Source organism: Hyperolius riggenbachi, chromosome 8, assembly GCF_040937935.1.
Source record: "Hyperolius riggenbachi isolate aHypRig1 chromosome 8, aHypRig1.pri, whole genome shotgun sequence".
Classification (NCBI taxonomy): Eukaryota; Metazoa; Chordata; class Amphibia; order Anura; family Hyperoliidae; genus Hyperolius; species Hyperolius riggenbachi.
This window is the reverse complement of record NC_090653.1, coordinates 298,554,702-298,577,221: the sequence shown is the minus strand read 5'-3', so window position 1 is coordinate 298,577,221 and position 22,520 is coordinate 298,554,702. Positions and strand designations below refer to the sequence as shown.

General features: G+C 44.4%; 1 protein-coding gene across 2 annotated transcripts in view; it reads left to right on the top strand.

The window, feature by feature from the left end:
• SLC2A6 (solute carrier family 2 member 6) overlaps positions 1 to 22,520 on the top strand; it is a 290,346-nt gene that overhangs the window by 229,617 nt on the left and 38,209 nt on the right. For both annotated transcript variants that reach the window (XM_068249220.1, XM_068249217.1), the window contains 2 exons: positions 17,435 to 17,597; positions 18,605 to 18,811. In XM_068249220.1, coding sequence (XP_068105321.1) covers positions 17,454 to 17,597; positions 18,605 to 18,811 — 351 coding nt within the window. In that variant the 5' untranslated portion in view covers positions 17,435 to 17,453. The remainder of the gene's footprint in view (positions 1 to 17,434; positions 17,598 to 18,604; positions 18,812 to 22,520) is intronic.

The following is a 22,520-nucleotide window of genomic DNA, read 5'->3' as shown; positions in this document are numbered from 1 at the left end:
TCTAATGTCACTAGTTCAGGCTGGTGGGGGTGTAATGGTGGGAGGGGCATATTCTGGGCACACTTTGGCCCCTCAGTACCAGGTGAGTATTGTTTAAACAGCACAGAGTATTGTCGCTTAGCATGTCCACCCCTGTATGATGCCATATACCCGTCTTCCAGCAGGATAATGTCACACAGCTCAGCTCACTCTGATTCCCTGAACATGACACGGAGGTCCCTGCGCTACAATGGCCTCCGGTCTCCAGATCTCACCCAGTAGAGCAGCTCAGCTCACTCTGATTCCCTGAACATGACATGCAGGTTCCTGCGCTACAATGGCCTCCGGTCTCCAGATCTCATCCAGTAGAGCAGCTCAGCTCACTCTGATTCCCTGAACATGACACGGAGGTCCCTGCGCTACAATGGCCTCCGGTCTCCAGATCTCACCCAGTAGAGCAGCTCCGGGATGTGGTGGAACGGGAGATTTGAATCACGCATGTGCAGTCGACAAATCTGCAGCAGCCGACATGTCAGTATGGAGCGAAATCTCAGGAATATTTCCAACACCTTGCTGCATCCATGCCATGAAGAATTAGGGTGGTTCTGAAGACAAAACGGGGTCCAAACCAGCACTGCAAGGTGTACCTAATAAAGTCATGCAAAACAGAAGTGATGTCCAGGAGCAGAATGCTCAGAAACGCTGCCTAAAAACGTCCAACTTCTTAACAAAAACTTGTAAGGCCTTGTTCACATCATAAATCGCAAATCTGTCACCCGGAAATGTATAAATACAATGGGCTTGATTCACAAAGCGGTGCTAACCTACGTAGCACGTCTAAAGTCTTTAGACGTGCTAACCAGGGTGTTGAGTAGGTTAGCACCGGATTTCTCAATCAGATTGTGCGCAAAGTTTTACACGTGCAAAGTCCTATAGGCTTTAATGGGCACTTCGCACGGAGCGCCCTGCGCTCTGTGCAGTGTGCGCGTAAAGTTTTACACGCATAAAGTTTTGCGCGCGAAAAGCTGGTTTAGACGTGCTAAGGGGGTTTTCACAGGCGTGCTAACAGTTAGCACCGCTTTGTGAATCAAGCCCAATGTATTTATTCATGAAATTGCTGGGGAAATCGCTATACAAAACGCTTGATTGCGATTTCCCTATACCTGCCATTGAGGCAAAGCACCCTGAAAATGGTACAGGCAGCGCTTTGGTGAGCGGATCGCAATCGAACCGCTCATATGTGAACACTCTCATAGGGAATCATTGCACAAGCGCTTCTAGGGGGATTTTGAAAATCGCCAGCGCTTGAAAAAAGCCAGAAGCGCCCTTAGTGCGAATAGGCCCTAAGGCAATATAAAACAGCAGAGAGATAAAATACTTATCAGCACATGATCAGAAGCGATGGAGGTGCTCATAGTATTCACAATCGGTTAACCCTCATACTACGCCGGTGGTAACATTTGTCATTGATTGGCCAACCAAAAACGGATGTGTGTATGCAACCTAAAGCCTGGTACACACCTCCAATATGGATTGGCCAACAGATTTTGAATACTATGAACAGATTGTTTAGGTAAACCCTCATACTACATGGAGGTGGTAAAATTGGCCAATTCAAATTGGATGTGTGTATGCATTTAGTCTATCCAGCCTGCAACCCACCCCATCCCACTTTCACTGTGCACGGGGCACAATCTTACCGCAGGGTTGGTACCGCCCACCAGCGTTGGTTTAGCGACGCCCAGAAGATGAGCTGCGGTTTCTCATAGCGGGTAACCTGGACACACATCGCTGAATGTGAGTGAAAGGAAGGAATCCAGATGCTAATCGCTTCCTCTGACTCCGCACATTGTACAGCGGAGGGGAAGAATGTTCTGTGAGTGATGACTTTATCAGAGATACGATTGTTCCGGACACACACTGGAATCTGAAGCTCAACCAGTTATGACAAAGATTCTTACTAGTCAGGGCCTGTATTATGCCGGCTATGCTGCGATTTTACAATCACATGCGCAGGGGTATAACTAGAATTGACGAGCCCACCTGCCAAACTTTGGATGCCCCCCCCCCCCAATCGCTTTCTGCACAGGTAAACTGAGAATCAGTGTTATTCAGTTGGTTTAGTGCACACTAGAATGTGTTTTCCCCATGCAGATAAAACTGCAGGCATTTTCTCTATCAGTTACATTCGCTTCTGTGATAAAAGGTGCAGGATTTCACACATACTGACACACATGGGGCTTGATTCACTAAACTGTGATAACTCAAATATCACACCTTATTAACGATATCACACCTTGGGCTTGATTCACAAAGCGGTGCTAACCTACTTAGCACGTCTAAACTCTTTAGACGCGCTAACCAGGGTGCTAAGTAGGTTAGCACCGGATTTCTCAATCAGATCGCGCGCAAAGTTTGCGCGCGTAAAGTTTTACGCGCGCAAAGTTTTTACGCGCGCTAAGTCCCTTAGGCTTTAATGGGCATTTTGTGGGGTGCGCCCTGCGCTCTGTGCAGTACGCGCATAAAGTTTTGCGCGCGTAAAGTTTTATGCGCGAAAAGCTTGTTTAGACGTGCTAAGGGGGTTTTCACAGGCGTGCTAACAGTTAGCACTGCTTTGTGAATCAAGCCCCTTATCAAAAATATCACACCTTATCAGAGATATCACACCTTATCAGAGATATCACACCTTGGGCTCGATTCACCAAGCGGTGCAAAGTGTTAGCACCATGGTGAAAAGGCCCTTATCACGCCTAAAGTCACTTTAGGCATGATAAGAAGAAACTCGCGCGAAGTTACCGCGCGCAAAGTTTTGCGCGCGCAACCGCTCACGCGCGCGCGCAGCGGCCCCCGCTTCGCGCGAAGCTCCTATTAAGCCCTATGGGACTTTGCGCGCGCTCTCACGCGCGAACGCGCGTACGCGCGGTAACTTCGCGCGAAGAGCAGGAAAAATCGGTGATAACTCAGTGGTGAAAAGGTCATCACGCCTAAAGTCTTTTAGGCGTGATAACTGGGTTATCACCGCTTTGTGAATCAAGCCCCTTGGGCCTGATTCACAAAGCGGTGCTAACAGTTAGCACCCTGGTGAAAAGCCCTTTATCACGCCTAAACTCAGTTTAGGCATGATAAGTTTAGGGGCTCGATTCACCAAGCGGTGCTAACCCAGTTATCACGCCTAAAGGACTTTAGGCGTGATGACCTCTTCACCACTGAGTTAGCACCGTTTTTGCCTGCACTTCGCGCGAAGTTATCGCGCGTAAAGTTTTGCGCGCGCACCCGCACAGGCGCGCGCGCAAAGTCCCATAGGGTTTAATGGGCGCATCGCGCGAAGTGCGGGGCGCTTCGCGCGCACGCACGCGGGAGCGCGCGCAAAACTTTACGCGCGGAAACTTCGCGCGAAGCCCTTCTTATCATGCCTAAAGTGACTTTAGGCGTGAAGAGGGCCTTTTCACCACGGTGCTAACACTTTGCACCGCTTAGTAAATCGAGCCCTAGGGGCTCGATTCACAAAGCGGTGCTAACCCAGTTAGAGACTTTAGGCATGATAACCATTGCACCACACTGGTGAAAAGCCAGTTTAGGTGTGATAAGTTTAGACATGATAAGTTTAGGTGTGATAAGTTTAGGCATGCTAAGTTTCGATAAGTTTAGATCGCTTGCAAAGTCCCGCACGCAAAGCAGCACCATTAAACTTTATACGAAGTGCACCAGACTTTGCTAGCGTAAAACTTTTGATCAGCTGTGCACTGCGGTGCTAACGCAGTTGGCGCTTAAACTTATCATGCCTAAACTTATCACACCTAAACTTATCATGCCTAAACTTATCACACCTAAACTTATCACACCTAAACTTTTCATGCCTAAACTGAGTTTAGGCATGATAAAGGGCTTTTCACCAGGGTGCTAACTGTTAGCACCGCTTTGTGAATCAGGCCCTAGGGGCCTGATTCACAAAGCGGTGCTAACAGTTAGCACGCTGGTGAAAAGCCCTTTATCATGCCTAAACTCAGTTTAGGCATGATAAGTTTAGGTGTGATAAGTTTAGGTGTGATAAGTTTAGGTGTGATAAGTTTAGGTGTGATAAGTTTAGGCATGCTAAGTTTAAGCGCCAACTGCGTTAGCACCGCAGTGCACAGCTGATCAAAAGTTTTACGCTAGCAAAGACTGGTGCACTTTGTATAAAGTTTAATGGCGCTGCTTTGCGTGCGGGACTTTGCAAGCGATCTAAACTTATCTAAACTTAGCATGCCTAAACTTATCACACCTAAACTTATCACACCTAAACTTATCACGCCTAAACTGGCTTTTCACCAGCATGGTGCAATGGTTATCATGCCTAAAGTCTTTTAGGCATGCTAACTGGGTTAGCACCGCTTTGTGAATCGAGCCCTAGGTGTGATAAGTTTAGGTGTGATAAGTTTAGGCATGATAAGTTTAGGTGTGATGGGCTCGATTCACCAAGCGGTGATAACCCAGTTATCACGCCTAAAAGACTTTAGGCGTGATGACCTTTTCACCACTGAGTTATCACCGCTTTTTCCTGCTCTTCGCGCGAAGTTACCGCGCGAACGCGCGTTCGCGCGTTCGCGCGTGAGAGCGCGCGCAAAGTCCCATAGGGCTTAATGGGAGCTTCGCGCGAAGCGGGGACGCTGCGCGCGCACGCGCGCGGTTGCGCGCGCAAAACTTTGCGCGCGGCAACTTCGCGCGAGTTTCTTCTTATCATGCCTAAAGTGACTTTAGGCGTGATAAGGGCCTTTTCACCATGGTGCTAACACTTTGCACCGCTTGGTGAATCGAGCCCGATAAGTTTAAGGGCTCGATTCACAAAGCGGTGCTAACCCAGTTAGAGACTTTAGGCATGATAACCATTGCACCATGCTGGTGAAAAGCCAGTTTAGGCGTGATAAGTTTAGGGCCTCGATTCACAAAGCGGTGATAACCCAGTTATCACGCCTAAAAGACTTTAGGCGTGATGACCTTTTCACCACTGAGTTATCACCGATTTTTCCTGCTCTTCGCGCAAAGTCCCATAGGGCTTAATGGGAACTTCGCGCGAAGCGTCGGGTGTTGCGCGCGCACTTACGCGCGTACGCGCGTACGCGCGTACGCGCGGCAACTTCGCGCGAGTTTCTTCTTATCATGCCTAAAGTGACTTTAGGCGTGATAAGGACCTTTTCACCACGGTGCTAACACTTTGCACCGCTTGGTGAATCGAGCCCTAGGTGTGATAAGTTTAGGTGTGATAAGTTTAGGCATGCTAAGTTTAGATAAGTTTAGATCGCTTGCAAAGTCCCGCACGCAAAGCAGCGCCATTAAACTTTATACAAAGTGCACCAGTCTTTGCTAGCGTAAAACTTTTGATCAGCTGTGCACTGCGGTGCTAACGCAGTTGGTGCTTAAACTTAGCATGCCTAAACTTATCACACCTAAACTTATCACACCTAAACTTATCATGCCTAAACAGAGTTTAGGCATGATAAAGGGCTTTTCACCAGCGTGCTAACTGTTAGCACCGCTTTGTGAATCAAGCCCTAGGCGTGATAAGTTTAAGCACCAACTGGGTTAGCACTGCAGTGCACAGCTGATCAAAAGTTTTGCGCTAGCAAAGTCTGGTGCACTTCGCATAGAGTTTAATGGCGCTGCTTTGCGTGTGGGACTTTGCGCGCGATCTAAACTTATCTAAACTTATCTAAACTTAGCATGCCTAAACTTATCATGCCTAAACGTATCACGCCTAAACTGGCTTTTCACCAGCGTGGTGCAATGGTTATCACGCCTAATGGGCTCGATTCAGTAAACGGTGCTAAACCAGTTAGCACGCCTAAAGGCTTTGGGCATGCTAACTAGGGTGCTAAGTAGTTAGTACATACAAACTACTTAGCACCGTAGTTAGCACATGCAAACTTAGCACCGTAGTTAGCACATGCAAACTTAGCACCGTAGTTAGCACATGCAAACTTAGCACCGTAGTTAGCACATGCAAACTTAGCACCGTAGTTAGCACATGTAAACTACTACTTAGCACCATGCTAACTAGGGTGCTAAGCTCCATGGTTAGATACCCCTGGCCTTGCTAATTATGATCTTGTAAAAGATAGAATATTTGGAAATGTAAATTCAATCTGAGCTCTATATATTATGTGACGATCATTATATTATTGTTAACAATACCTCTCATCTTCCACAGTGATAATTGATGCTGAAGCTACTGTTGGAAAAGTTAGGAGGCGCACTGCTACACGGCATATTCTGTCATATGTTCCTTTTCTTTGTTGAATAAACACTGATTTTTTTTAAAAAAAATAGGGTGCTAAGTAGTTTACATGTGCTAACTACGGTGCTAAGTAGTTTACATGTGCTAACTACGGTGCTAAGTAGTTTACATGTGCTAACTACGGTGCTAAGTAGTTTACATGTGCTAACTACGGTGCTAAGTAGTTTGCATGTGCTAACTACTTAGCACGTGCAAAGCATGTTAGCACATGCAAAGTGGCTTTTCACTGGCGTGCTAACACTTAGCACCTTTTTCTGAATCAAGCCCAAAGTTTTTTAACTGGGTTAGCACCGCTTTGTGAATCGAGCCCCTTATCAAAGTTATCACACCTTATCAACGATATCACACCTTATCAAAGATATCACACCTTATCAAAGTTATCATGCCTTATCAACAATATCACACCTTATCAACGATATCACACCTTATCAAAGATATCACACCTTATCAACGATATCACACCTTATCAAAGTTATCATGCCTTATCAACAATATCACACCTTATCAACGATATCACACCTTATCAAAGATATCACACCTTATCAACGATATCACACCTTATCAAAGTTATCATGCCTTATCAACAATATCACACCTTATCAACGATATCACACCTTATCAAAGATATCACACCTTATCAACGATATCACACCTCATCAAAGTTATCACACCTTATCAAAGATATCACACCTTATCAACGATATCACAACTTATCAAAGATATCACACCTCATCAAAGTTATCACCCCTTATCAAAGATATCACAACTTATCAACGACATCACACCTTATCAAAGATATCACACCTTATCAAAGATATCACACCTTATCAACGATATCACACCTTATCAAAGATATCACACCTCATCAAAGATGTCACACCTTATCAACGATATCACACCTTATCACAGTTATCACACCTTGGCCTCGATTCACAAAGCGGTGATAACCCAGTTATCACGCCTAAAAGACTTTAGGCGTGATGACCTTTTCACCACTGAGTTATCACCGATTTTTCCTGCTCTTCGCGCGAAGTTACCGCGCGTAAGCGCGTTCGCGCGTACGCGCGTAAGAGCGCGCGCAAAGTCCCATAGGGCTTAATGGGAGCTTCGCGCGAAGCGTCAGGTGTTGCGCGCGCACTTACGCGCGTACGCGCGTACGCGCGTACGCGCGGCAACTTCGCGCGAGTTTCTTCTTATCATGCCTAAAGTGACTTTAGGCGTGATAAGGGCCTTTTCACCATGGTGCTAACACTTTGCACCGCTTTGTGAATCGAGCCCCTTATCAAAGATATCACACCTTATCAACGATATCACACCTTATCAAAGTTATCATGCCTTATCAACAATATCACACCTTATCAACGATATCACACCTTATCAAAGATATCACACCTTATCAACGATATCACACCTCATCAAAGTTATCACACCTTATCAAAGATATCACACCTTATCAACGATATCACAACTTATCAAAGATATCACACCTCATCAAAGTTATCACCCCTTATCAAAGATATCACAACTTATCAACGACATCACACCTTATCAAAGATATCACACCTTATCAAAGATATCACACCTTATCAACGATATCACACCTTATCAAAGATATCACACCTCATCAAAGTTATCACACCTTATCAAAGATATCACAACTTATCAACAATATCACACCTTATCAAAGATATCACACCTTATCAAAGTTATCACACCTTGGGCCTGATTCACAAAGCGGTGCTAACAGTTAGCATGCTGGTAAAAAGCCCTTTATCATGCCTAAACTCAGTTTAGGCATGATAAGTTTAGGTGTGATAAGTTTAGGCATGTTAAGTTTAGGTGTGATAAGTATAGGCATGATGGGCTCGATTCACAAAGCGGTGCAAAGTGTTAGCACCGTGGTGAAAAGGCCCTTATCACGCCTAAACTCACTTTAGGCATGATAAGAAGAAACTCGCACGAAGTTGCCGCACGCGCAACACCCGACGCTTCGCGCGAAGCTCCCATTAAACCCTATGGGACTTTGCGCGCGCTCTCACGCGCGTACGCGCGAACGCGCTTACGCGCGGTAACTTCGCGCGAAGAGCAGGAAAAATCGGTGATAACTCAGTGGTGAAAAGGTCATCACGCCTAAAGTCTTTTAGGCGTGATAACTGGGTTATCACCGCTTTGTGAATCGAGCCCGATAAGTTTAAGCACCAACTGGGTTAGCACCGCAGTGCACAGCTGATCAAAAGTTTTGCGCTAGCAAAGTCTGGTGCACTTCGCATAGAGTTTAATGGTGCTGCTTTGCGTGCGGGACTTTGGGCTTGATTCACAAAACGGTGCTAACAGTTAGCACCCTGGTGAAAAGCCCTTTATCATGCCTAAACTCAGTTTAGGCATGATAAGTTTAGGAGTGATAAGTTTAGGTGTGATAAGTTTAGGCATGATAAGTTTAGGTGTGATAAGTTTAGGCATGCTAAGTTTAAGCGCCAACTGCGTTAGCACCGCAGTGCACAGCTGATCAAAAGTTTTACGCTAGCAAAGACTGGTGCACTTTGTATAAAGTTTAATGGCGCTGCTTTGCGTGCGGGACTTTGCAAGCGATCTAAACTTATCTAAACTTAGCATGCCTAAACTTATCACACCTAAACTTATCACACCTAAACTTATCACGCCTAAACTGGCTTTTCACCAGCATGGTGCAATGGTTATCACGCCTAAAGGGCTCGATTCACAAAGCGGTGCTAACCCAGTTAGCATGCCTAAAAGACTTTAGGCATGATAACCTTTGCACCACGCTGGTGAAAAGCCAGTTTAGGCATGATAAGTTTAGGTGTGATAAGTTTAGGTGTGATAAGTTTAGGCATGATAAGTTTAGGTGTGATAAGTTTAGGTGTGATAAGTTTAGGTGTGATAAGTTTAGGCATGATAAGTTTAGATAAGTTTAGATCGCTTGCAAAGTCCCGCATGCAAAGCAGCGCCATTAAACGTTATACGAATTGCACCAGACTTTGCTAGCGTAAAACTTTTGATCAGCTGTGCACTGCGGTGCTAACGTAGTTGGCGCTCAAACTTATCACGCCTAAACTTATCATGCCTAAACTTATCACGCCTAAACTTATCATGCCTAAACTTATCACACCTAAACTTATCACACCTAAACTTATCACACCTAGGGCTCGATTTACCAAGCGGTGCAAAGTGTTAGCACCGTGGTGAAAAGGCCCTCTTCACGCCTAAAGTCACTTTAGGCATGATAAGAAGGGCTTCGCGCGAAGTTTCCACGCGTAAAGTTTTGCGCGCGCTCCCGCGTGCGTGCGCGCGAAGCGCCCCTCACTTCGCGCGATGCGCCCATTAAACCCTATGGGACTTTGCGCGCGCGCCTGTGCGGGTGCGCGCGCAAAACTTTGCGCGCGATAACTTCGCGCGAAGTGCAGCCAAAAACGGTGCTAACTCAGTGGTGAAGAGGTCATCACGCCTAAAGTCCTTTAGGCGTGATAACTGGGTTAGCACCGCTTGGTGAATCGAGCCCCTAAACTTATCATGCCTAAACTGAGTTTAGGCATGATAAAGGGCTTTTCACCAGCGTGCTAACTGTTAGCACCGCTTTGTGAATCAGGCCCAAGGGCCTCGATTCACAAAGCGGTGATAACCCAGTTATCACGCCTAAAAGACTTTAGGCGTGATAACCTTTTCACCACTGAGTTATCACCGATTTTTCCTGCTCTTCGCGCGAAGTTACCGCGCGTACGCGCGTGAGAGCGCGCGCAAAGTCCCATAGGGCTTAATGGGAGCTTCGCGCGAAGCGGGGGCCGCTGCGCGCGCACGTGCGCGGTTGCGCGCGCAAAACTTTGCGCGCGGTAACTTCGCGCGAGTTTCTTCTTATCATGCCTAAAGTGACTTTAGGCGTGATAAGGGCCTTTTCACCACGGTGCTAACACTTTGCACCGCTTGGTGAATCGAGCCCAAAGTCTCTAACTGGGTTAGCACCGCTTTGTGAATCAAGCCCCTTATCAAAGATATCACACCTTATCAACGACATCACACCTTATCAACGACATCACACCTTATCAACGATATCACACCTTATCAAAGATATCACACCTCATCAAAGTTATCACACCTTATCAAAGATATCGGGCTCGATTCACCAAGCGGTGCTAACCCAGTTATCACGCCTAAAGGACTTTAGGCGTGATGACCTCTTCACCACTGAGTTAGCACCGTTTTTGCCTGCACTTCGCGCGAAGTTATCGCGCGTAAAGTTTTGCGCGCGCACCCGCACAGGCGCGCGCGCAAAGTCCCATAGGGTTTAATGGGCGCATCGCGCGAAGTGCGGGGCGCTTCGCGCGCACGCACGCGGGAGCGCGCGCAAAACTTTACGCGCGGAAACTTCGCGCGAAGCCCTTCTTATCATGCCTAAAGTGACTTTAGGCGTGAAGAGGGCCTTTTCACCACGGTGCTAACACTTTGCACCGCTTAGTAAATCGAGCCCATCACACCTTATCAACGATCTCACACCTTATCAACAATGTCACACCTTATCAAATATATCACACCTTATCAAAGTTAACACGCCTTATCAGAGTAGCATAGCGAGCGCTATGAACCCACAGGGGCTCGGGGCAGAACGAGAGCCATTGCCAATTAGCAGGCATAAGTTCGTAGCGCTTGCTATGCTACTCTAATAAGGCGCGCTAACTTTGATAAGGTGTGATATCTTTTCATAAGGTGTGATCTTTGAGTTATCACGGTTTAGTGAATCAAGTGCTTTATGTGTTTTTCGTGCCTAGAAAAAAAGCTGACATCCTGCAGGATAATTCTGCACATGCTGTCAGTTTTCTCTATGAATTACATTATCTGCTGTGAAAAATGTGGCTTTTTTTCTGCATGCAAACACACATGGGGCTTGATTCACTAAAGGGTGCTAACACAGTTATCACGCCTAAAAGCTTTGCATGTGCAAACTAGGGTGCTAAGTAGTTTGCACTGCAAAGCTGTTACTGTTTGCATGCTATTGTAGCGCGCGTAAAAAGTTTGCGCGCGTATGGTTTTACGCGCACGACTTCACATGCAAAACCAGCTGCTTCGCGTGCAAAGTATGCTTATAACACTACTTAGCACGCAAAGCAGCTGATTTTTCACACAAAGTAGTGCGCATAAAACTTTACGCGCGCAAAACATTATGCGCACTAAACTTTATTATTAAATCATTAGCGCGCGAAAAGGCAGTTTGTATGTGATAAGTGGCTTTTCACTGGCGTGCTAACAGTTAGTTTGTGAATCAAGCCCCTTATTAATGATATCACACCTCATCAAAAATATCACGCCTTATCAAAGTTAACACGCCTTATCAGAGTAGCACAGCGAGCGCTACGAACTTATACCTGCAGGTTTGTAGCTCTCGCTATGCTACTCAGATAAGGCGTGTTAACTTTGATAAGGTGTGATATCTTTGATTAGGTGTTATATTTGTTTTATCACACATAAAAAGAACACATAAAAAAACACTCTGTCCTGTTTTAGTGTCCATTAAAATTACAATGATGGTATAATCATGGAGCAATTAACATGTCACAGGACACATTCATAGAACAAACGTTAAACAACGAAAAACACGTGTTTTGCGCTTGCGCATTAAAATGAAAGGTTCTATGGAGATATAATGAAATGCGCATGGCAAGCCTACTACGAACGACCGTTTTCTATCGATGTACTAGTTTTGCAAACGATCGTCGTTTAAAAAAATCCGCCAAGGCAGATCTTTCATTTTTAACGATCTAGCTCGTCCATCGTTTAACTTAACGATCATCGTTTGAAATGATCGGGGAATGATCGTTTCAAACGACTATAGTCACATGTGTGTACGCACCTTTAGTGAATGGCAGTTGCTCTGTCCAACTGCCAAGAAACTGTGTAGCGAGCAGGGAAGCTGGTCAGCATCATTGTTTAAATCCTTTTTAGGGAATAACTTAAAAGCAGTAAAAAAAACCTGACATAATATTGAATAAAAACATGTTTTCCTACTTTTTATATTCCATACGGTTATCCTATTTGCATTTGTGCATAAGTATTATTATTCATTTAGAAATTACAAGTTCCCAAAAGTACAGTTTTTTGCTTTGAGAGCTGCCTTTGCATTTTATTTATAACTGGTTTTATTCATTATGTATTGAAGGCAGAAATGCTTTGAGGGTCTGTCTGTTTCAAGCTGCTTCTGCACAGTCAGAGAATGTGTCACATTTCTCACTTGATACAATTAAGTAAACACAAGATAACATTATCTACAGTTCGGATGCGTCCAGATTTCTCTGCACTGAACATTCAAGTCCTGTGTGTAACCCTTTAAATGCTGTTCTAGTAAAGAAAAAATTCTGGTTGTATATAATATGCTGTCAATAGTTTTTAGAGCGTAGAAGAAATACTGTGTTTCATTCTTTAAAAAGAATAAAAGCCTTGCTGAGAATCCCCTATGAAGAGATGGACTAGTCCAAAACCTGTCAGATTTATACTATTTTATACATATTTATATATTATACATATTTAAAAAAAAATTTGCCACAGTGCCCCTTTAAGTTGGCTGATGATTCCTTTAACAGGAAATAAATATGGCAGCCTCCATATTGCTCTCACTTCAGGTGTGCTTTTTATTGAGATGTGACAATATCCCCTAGGTGAAAACTGTGAGATAAAATGAACTAAATTAGGGCCTCTGAAAAACAGAAATTGACAACAGCATTTTTAATCCACGCTTTGTGATACAACACTACAAATAAAAGTAAATTGCTCTGGATAGAGACCATTGTTTTCGACATAAGCCGGTCACGACAGTTCCCCCTCCCATCCCCCACTGGTAACTTTTCCAGATGTCGTAACCTTGGCGAAGCAGAAGTAGCTCTGCGCTGTCTTGTCCTGCCAGAGTATTGGAATGTTAAGCAATGCGGGGGTTTTGTAACAAATGATTGTGATTTATTTATCTGTTTTGAAGACATTTATGTCACATTAAATAGAACATCAACTTTCAATCTAACTCAGTCCAATCTTCCTTATCAGCAGCATGTGAGCGGACTATCAGACGCTGCAACTTATTCATCCCTCCTGTAGGGGTCACTGTCCTGACTGCTCTCGCTACAAAGCCTATTAACTGAAGAACAGATATTCCCACATAGACGAGGAAAGCGGGGACCCCTATGGGGGAAGCACAGGACTGCAACTGAAGAACGCTGACTGTTGCATCCTGCAGATAGGATAGCACTCTTCTTACTGTGTTACAAACAGCGCCTTTAATTGAATGTACAATTTCAGGGAACAGGTGAAATCAGCCATTCTGCAGAGTTGTGAATTTTTCCTCCGTTGAGCTACAGGCTGTAATGCAGTACAGGAAGGAACTAGTCATAGCATGCTATAATATTGCCACGGAGCTCTGCTTTGTATGGAAGGGAGGGGGGAATGTCTGCCTCTTGCACACTACATGCAATTCCGATTCACAATTTCTAATCAATTTTCACGTGCGATTCAGATTTTTAATCGGTACTGCATGCTGCGTTTTTTCTGCGTTTTTCTTTTGATAGCATCCAGGGAAAATTGGAATCAAAATCGCAAATCGGATTTGCAGTGTGCAGGGGGCCTAACATTCATTAGTGAGAGGGATGTGGAGGCTGCTATATTTATTTCCTGTTAAACAATACCAGTTGCCTGGCAGTCCTGCTGATCTCTTTGGCTGCAGTAGTGTCTGAATCACACGACAAACAAGCATGCAGCTAATCCAGTCCGACTTCAGGCACCTGATCTGCTACAGGTTTGTTCAGGGTCTTTGACTAAAGGTGCGTACACACATGCGACTATAGTCGTTCCCCGATCATTTCAAACGAAGATCGTTTAAAAAAAAGCAGCCAACGACCATGAAGTCTAACGACGGATGAGCTAGATCGTTAAAAACGAACGATCTAGCTTGGCGGATTTTTTCCAATGACGATCGTTTGCAAGAGTAGTACATCGTTGGAAACGGACGTTCGTACTAGGCTTGCCATGCGCATTTCGCTATTTCTCCATGGAACTTCTCATTTTTATGCGCAGGCGCAATAGTTGCTTTATGTGATGTAACGTTCGTTCTAACGATCAGATCGTTACACACATTTAAAAGCTAACTTTACTTAAGTCGTCCTTTCGTCAATTAAAAGTTCATTCGTCGTTCTCAACGAACGATCGCTGTCGCATGTGTGTACGTAGCTTACGTAGTAAGTATTAGAGGCAGAGGATCTGCAGGGCTGCCAGGCAACTGGTATGGCTTAAAATGAAATAAATATGATAGCCTCCATATCCCTCTCACTACAGTTGTCTTTTAGGCTACCAGCAAGCAAGAGAATCCTTAGAATAATGATGCCAGGACTTTTTCACCTGTTTTTGGTTACTTTTTCAATTGCTCTACACAAATGAAAAATTTGGGGCCAGTATCCTAAAAACAAATGTTTGCAAATAAATGCTTATTTATTTATTATTTTTATTGGGGAGGGGGGGGGGGGCATTCCTGCTTCTGGTTTGGCTGGTATTTGTAGGTTTTGTGACTACAAGAGAGAGAGAGAGGCACTTCTTCTACTGCTTTAAATTTTTAAACTTTATAGGGGCCCATACACTGCTCGATTTCAGCCATCGATCGACCGATTTGCGACCGATTTCGATGGATTTGATCTATCTGACAGGATGGAAAATCTAGGATGATCGGCTGCTGGCAGCAGATTGATGGCCCATAGAGCTGCATTGGATCTAATGGTCCAATAATGCATTTAGATCAATTTGCAATAAATTTCATTCTGAAATCTATTGGAAATCTGTTCCTAGTGTGTGGCACACATCAGATAGATTCCTGTCAGATTCAACCTGACAGGCGTCTGATAGAAATCTATCTGATTGTCAAATCTGCTGCAAATTTATAAGTGTATGGCCACCTTAAAGCGGATCCGAGATGAAAAACTAACTATAACAAGTAACTTGTCTATATATCTTATCTAAAGTTTAGATAGTTTACACAGCAAATCTAGCTGCAACCAGCTTTAATAGAACATGATTATTTCTTCCTGTGATACAATGACAGCAGCCAGGTTGTTTGTAAACATTACACAGAGGCAGGCTTATCTGCATCTTGAGCACTCAGCCTGTGAAAAAAAACTAATTCTCCCTCCTCCTCCCTCCTCCCCTCTGCCTCTGAAATCAATGGCTAGTAATACCTCCCCCTCCTCCTGCCCAGACTGAGCTCCCATGAGCCCTTGCTACTGCCAAGGCTCTCTGAAAACCTGTGGGCGTGGTTTATTTAGTTTATAGGGAATCCGAGTATTAAAACAAAAACAAAAAAGTATTTGGCTTGAGGAATACCCTATAAACTATAGGAAAGGAACACAATTATGCAATGTGTAAAACATCTATGTGGGAGGGTACTCTTCCCTCTCCCAACCGACTGCGGTTTTCTGTAGCTTCCTGATTAAGGCCTCTTTCACAGTGTGACGTTAAAGTCGCACGTTAAAACAACATTTAATGCAGAATAACTCACTGCAATGAAAAATCAATGCCCTGTTCACAGTGCACACGTTGCGTTGGTGACTAACGCTGCACATTAAGTAAAAGTGCTGCATGCAGTGCGTTATACACGTTATTAGCTGCGTTGGACTGTTTGCACATGCTCAGTAATGACTTGGAGACATACTTTTCATTGCCTGTATGCTCTACTGTAGATGCTGTAACGCTGCGTTGCGACTTTTTGGGCGCATTGCGCTGTAAGTTTACGTTGCGACTTTAACGTCGCATCAAACCGCAACGTCCTACTGTGAAAAAGGCCTAAAGGTGCCCATTAATGGTGCAATTTTTCTTTCAAATTGTATCTTTCGACACAATTTTTATGATCAAATTCTATAGAAAACTGTGCTGTGTGTCGCGCAGATCGAGGTTAAACGATTCTTTGGTCAATTGGAAAAGGAAAAAATATAGATCCGAAAGTTGGATTTTATGATTGATTCGGAATGTAAAATCTAATGTCCCATTAACGGGAGCAATCGATAATTGCTCTCCAATTAGTTTCGATCATTCAAGATGCGTCGAAAGATCCAATTTGAAGGAAAAATTGTACTGTTAATGGGCACCTTGACCACTGAATGACAACTGGTGGTTTATAAACGTCCAGTGTAGTTGTGGCCGGTGCACCATCAGTTTGTTACTAAATGAGGCACATATGGTATCATTTTTAACCGAGACGAGTTGTCGAATTTTGGACACACATCACATAAAAAAATAGGTAGGGACAGACTCAATCCAACATAAAAAAGTCATTTTCTAAATTATGATCAAATTTGGGAAAGTTTACGCAAAACTACAAGAGACATATGCTGAAACATTTTAACCGTGATAAGTAGTAGAATAGAGTTCAGAGAGTTTTAGGGTTGAGGCCCGTGTGTTGTGTATTCTTTTTAGTTACAAACTGAATCAAAGACAATTACATTTTTGCATATTCTGTACCAAAATAAAAGACTTGTGAAATTAAAACAAAGTGACAGAATATGAAAGAAACAACATATATTGTTACCTTAGAAACTTGGCTTTTTAAATATGTATGCCATGAGGGTATATTACTATCATTTTTGCAAATAAGGTCTTATAATCATCAATAGTGTACAATGAGAAAACAAAAACAGAAAAAGACACCTTTATTTTCAAATACAATATTGTCACCATACTTTGTACTAGGAACATAATCTAAATGTTGTTATAACCAGGATGAATAAGCAAATAACATGAGTGGGTCTAACTTCTAGTTAGCACTGTTTATTGTAAAGCTATAATGGATGTCAATGGAGAAATAGTGTGTTTTTCAGTTTTTTTCTCTACTTTTCCCTTGCATTGAAAATAAGGTCATTACTAAACAAAATTATCACACACTAAAAGCCTAATTTGTCCTAAAAAAAACCCTATATATATATATATATATATATATATATATATATATATATATATATATATATATATATATAGTTCATTTAGGTGTGATTAGTAGTAATAAAGTTATTGGCGAATGAATGGGAGCAGCAATGATATGTGAAAGTTTATTTGGTCCTGAAGTGGTTAAAGAAAATAATACTTAAAATTCCTATATTTCCTACATTGATAATGAAATACAGGATATGTTTTGTGTAACGTTTGTTTCCCTCCCCGCAGAACGCTGGACAACCGGAAGATGTTCCTCGCCGCGTTCTCCGCTGTTCTCGGGAACTTCACGTTCGGTTACGCCCTGGTTTACCCATCCCCCGTCATTCCGGTGCTGGAGGGGGACACAGACCCCAGTATGCACATCACCGAGGTGGAGAAATCCTGGTTCGGGGTAATTCCCTTACTTCTCCTTTACAATAAAAGTTTGTTGAAAACTGAATTAATGATTATATTATTTAAAAAAAAAATAGGATGTTATTAAAGTGAACCAGATGTGACAATAAACTGATGAGATATTTATCCTCCTTCTAAAAATGACTTTTTAAAGTATCCCATGGTTTTCTTTTATATATACACACAAGCTGGACGCCCGGCGTTGCCCGGTTATGTATTTGGCTGGTTAGGCTCCGCCCACTTTTTCTAACCCTAACACACAATTACTTAATGACCAAGTTTGTGAGATTTGCGGTCTTTGGCATCAATAATTTGCATTGAAATGAAACAAATCTGATTGGCTGTGGCTCCACCTCTTTTTCCCAGTCACCCGATGACCAACTGTACCAGGTTTGAGGCTTCTGCCATTAACAGTGCAAGAATGGCAGCAATTACATATTCCCCTTGAAAATCAATAGGTGAATTTTGATTGGCTGCTGTACGCCCACTTTCCTGAATATTAATCCCAGTCACCCAGTGACCAACTGTGCCATGTTTGAGAACCCTGCCATTAACAGTGTAATAATGGCTGCAGTTTACATTTTCCCAGTGAAATGTGTATTTGTCTCCGCCCACTTTTTGGTTATGGGAATAAAAAGTCTCCTATACTTTATTCCAGGTAATGTACTATGTGTGTGCCAAATTTCATTCACATCCGTTCAGCCATTGTTGCGTGATCGAGTAACAAACATACACACTTTCACATTTATAATATTAGTAATATATTTATATATTTATGTATTTCCACTTTGTGTTCCCTGCACAGTCGGTGTTTGCACTCGGATGCTGTGTAAGGGATTGAGCTTGATCTTTCTATAAATATGTATTTATATATGATATGTTTCCCCTTTGTGTTCCCTGCACAGTCGGTGTTTGCACTCGGATGCTGTGTAAGGGATTGAGCTTGATCTTTCTATAAATATGTATTTATATATGATATGTTTCCCCTTTGTGTTCCCTGCACAGTCGGTGTTTGCACTGGGATGCTGCGTCGGTGGATTGAGCTCGATGTTCCTGAACGATTGGTTGGGGCGTAAGCTGAGTATTATGTTCTCCACAATCCCGGCAGTGATCGGCTTCCTTCTGATGGGCAGCGCTCAGCACATCTCCATGCTGCTCCTCGGCCGGATCCTGACAGGCATGGCAGGGGGGCTGACCTCGTCCTCTATACCGGTGAGTGGGGGGCTGACCTCATCCTCTATAGGACACTTCCTGTGCTGGGAGGACACTTCCTGTGCTGGAAGGACACTTCCTGTGCTGTGCTGGGAGGACACTTCCTGTGCTGGTAGGATACTTCCTGTGCTGGTAGGATACTTCCTGTGCTGGGAGGACACTTCTCATGTTCATAGCTTCCAACTGTCCATCTCTTTGGAAGCCCTGTCCCTCTGTCGCTCTTTCCTCCTCATTTGTCCCTCTTTCAGGACTGATGTACAGATCTGTGTAAATATATGTATTTTTCGACTGAAAAAAATGTGTTTTATTGACTATAAACTGTATTCCCATGATTTGAATGTATATATTTCTTACTTTCTAATGTTAATATGAAGAAAAATGAACAAGGATAATAAGGACCAGTGTGGCTGGAATTATAAAACAACATAATTTTCTTATGGAATGAGTGACTAAGGGGGTGTCGGGGGTGTGATTAGGGGTGTAGCTGGGGCGTGATTAGGGGTGTGGCAGGGGTGTGGCTTAAGTGTCCCTCTTTCTTATCTCAAAAAGTTGGGAGGTATGCTTATGTTGTGAGGTCACTTCCTGTGTTGGGATGAGGCTTACTGTGTCAGTAGGACACTTCCTGTGTTGGTAGGACACTTCCTGTGCTGGTAGGACACTTCCTGTGTCGGTAGGACACTTCCTGTGCTGGAAGGACACTTCCTCTGCTGGGAGGACACTTCCTGTGTTGGGAGGACACTTCCTGTGTTGGTAGGACACTTCCTGTGTTGGTAGGACACTTCCTGTGCTGGGAGGACACTTACTTGCTGTGCTGCGAGGACACTTGCTGTGCTGGGAGGACACTTCCTGTGCTGGGATAAGGCTTATGTGTAGCAGGACACTTCCTGTGCTAGGAGGACACTTCCTGTGCTAGGATGAGGCTTATGTGTAGGACACTTCCTGTGCTGGGAGGACACTTCCTGTGCTAGGATGAGGCTTATGTGTAGGACACTTCCTGTGCTGGGAGGACACTTCCTGTGTTGGTAGGACACTTCCTGTGCTGGGAGGACACTTCCTGTGCTGGGAGGACACTTGCTGTGCTGGGAGGACACTTACTTGCTGTGCTGCGAGGACACTTGCTGTGCTGCGAGGACACTTGCTGTGCTGGGAGGACACTTCCTGTGCTGGGATAAGGCTTATGTGTAGCAGGACACTTCCTGTGCTGGGAGGACACTTCCTGTGCTAGGATGAGGCTTATGTGTAGGACACTTCCTGTGCTGGTAGGACACTTCCTGTGTCGGTAGGACACTTCCTGTGCTGGGAGGACACTTCCTGTGCTGGGAGGACACTTCTTCTGCTGGAAGGACACTTCTTCTGCTGGAAGGACACTTCCTGTGCTGGGAGGACACTTCCTGTGCTGGGAGGACACTTCCTGTGCTGGGAGGACAGTACACTTCCTGTGCTGGGAGGACAGTACACTTCCTGTGCTGGGAGGACACTTCCTGTGCTGGGAGGACACTTCCTCTGCTGATAGGACACTTCTGTTCTGGGATGACACTTCCTGTGATGGGAGGACACTTCCTGTGCTGGGAGGACACTTCCTGTGCTGGGAGGACACTTCTTCTGCTGGAAGGACACTTCCTGTGCTGGGAGGACACTTCCTGTGCTGGGAGGACAGTACACTTCCTGTGCTGGGAGGACACTTCCTGTGCTGGGAGGACACTTCCTGTGCTGGGAGGACACTTCCTGTGCTGGGAGGACACTTCCTCTGCTGATAGGACACTTCCTGTGCTGGGATGACACTTCCTGTGATTGGAGGACACTTCCTGTGCTGGGAGGACACTTCCTGTGCTGGGAGGACACTTCCTGTGCTGGGAGGACACTTCCTGTGCTGGGAGGACACTTCCTCTGCTGATAGGACACTTCCTGTGCTGGGATGACACTTCCTGTGATTGGAGGACACTTCCTGTGCTGGGAGGACAATGGGCATGAGTGAGATTCTACTCCTGAAAACTGAAATGAGGCATTGGCTGCATTGAGTGATACAAGGCTGGAATATTTGCTGAGATTTGTACTGAAATATGATGGAATATCTTTTGGGGGTTATCCAGGGAAGTGATCAGTATGAATGCTTCATGTGATCTGGCAATAATGACAGACAGTGTGTGGACAGCTGTAGACTCGCTCCTCGCACACACGATCAATGCTCCTCAGCTGAGGCGGCCGATCTAGTGTGTGTACAGCAACCGGCTGCCAGTGCATTGTTCCCCTCTTTACTTTGCCTGCCTGGTGATTGCTGCAACCTAAAAGTGGCCACACACGGTACAATAAAATGATCCGATTTTACAGCAATTCGATAAAAATGATCGGATCTCCCGAAAAATCGAAAGCTTTTATTTTTATTCGTCTGAAAAATCCGATTGGGTTTCCCGTTTTCTTTGATTTTTATCGATCCGGAATGCCAGATATTTTTCTTCAATCCTTCTAAAGATTGTATGGTGTGTGTTAGATTGTCAATTTATTAATATACACACCCTAGCAATTTTGTCAGAGTTTCCAATCATTTTTATCATAACGGAGGAAAAATTGAACATAGGTGTGTGGTACATTGGTCAGATTTATGAAATGTTACAATCAGTCAGAAAAATTGATTGCAATTCTTAATTGAACAGATATTTAAAAAAAAAATGTATGGTGTGTGTGGCCACCTTTATCCCTCCATCCCGGGAGAGATCGTCCCAATCTCTACAGATGACAAGCATTGCGTGTGTGTATACGCACCTTAACCCAATGAGATAATCGTTACAGCTCATATCAGATCATAGTGAGAGCTGCTGGGAGGTGTGGGATTTAACGCTTGTGTGATTGTAGTTACGGAATCCACGGTTAGAATGCAGCCTGGGTAATATCAGATCACAGTGAGGGTTGCTGAAAATTACACTTGTGTGTTTGTGGTTCCAGCACCAACAGGAAGAGGGCAGCCTAGATCATATAAGATCATAGTGAGGGCTGCTGGGAGGTGTGTGAATTAATGCCTGTGTGATTGTAGTTGCAACATCCACGGTTAGAAGGCAGCTTGGGTCATATCAGATCACAGTGAGGGCTGCTGAGACGTATGTGAATTAATGCCTGTGTGATGGTAGATGCAGTATCCACAGGTAGAGGGCAGCCTGGATCACATCAGATCATAGTGAGGACTGCTGGGAAAAATGAATCAATGCCTGTGTGATTGTAGCTGCAGCATCCATAGTTAAAGGGCAGCCTGGGTCATATCAGATCACAGCGAGTTCTGTCCCCCGGGTAAAGCCTCATGCCTGAGGAAGATGGTTCCCACTCTGCCCAGAACTGGTTTGGATGCAGTTTGACAATAGAGGAGACATCAGATGACTGGCGTCCCCCCGCCAGAGCTGTGACCGTGTCATTGCAGCACGGTGGTGTAGAATGAGGACTTTGATGAGGCCGGGATCCGCGCACAGAGCAGTCACAGCACACTGCCGGACGCACACAGCGAGGTATGACTGCTATGCAGCCACTTCTGCCTCTTCTCACGCCCACACACTGCGGCCATTGTCCTGTAACACTGACCGCAATGTGTGACCAACCAGAGGGCTGTCATAATGCAGGGTGACCGGATTCTGCTGGAATGGTGTTACAGGAAGCATGAGAAGGGTGCAAACCACCCTCTCTGTATACTTAAAGGACCTCTGTCGCCAAAATCTTACCATTTAAA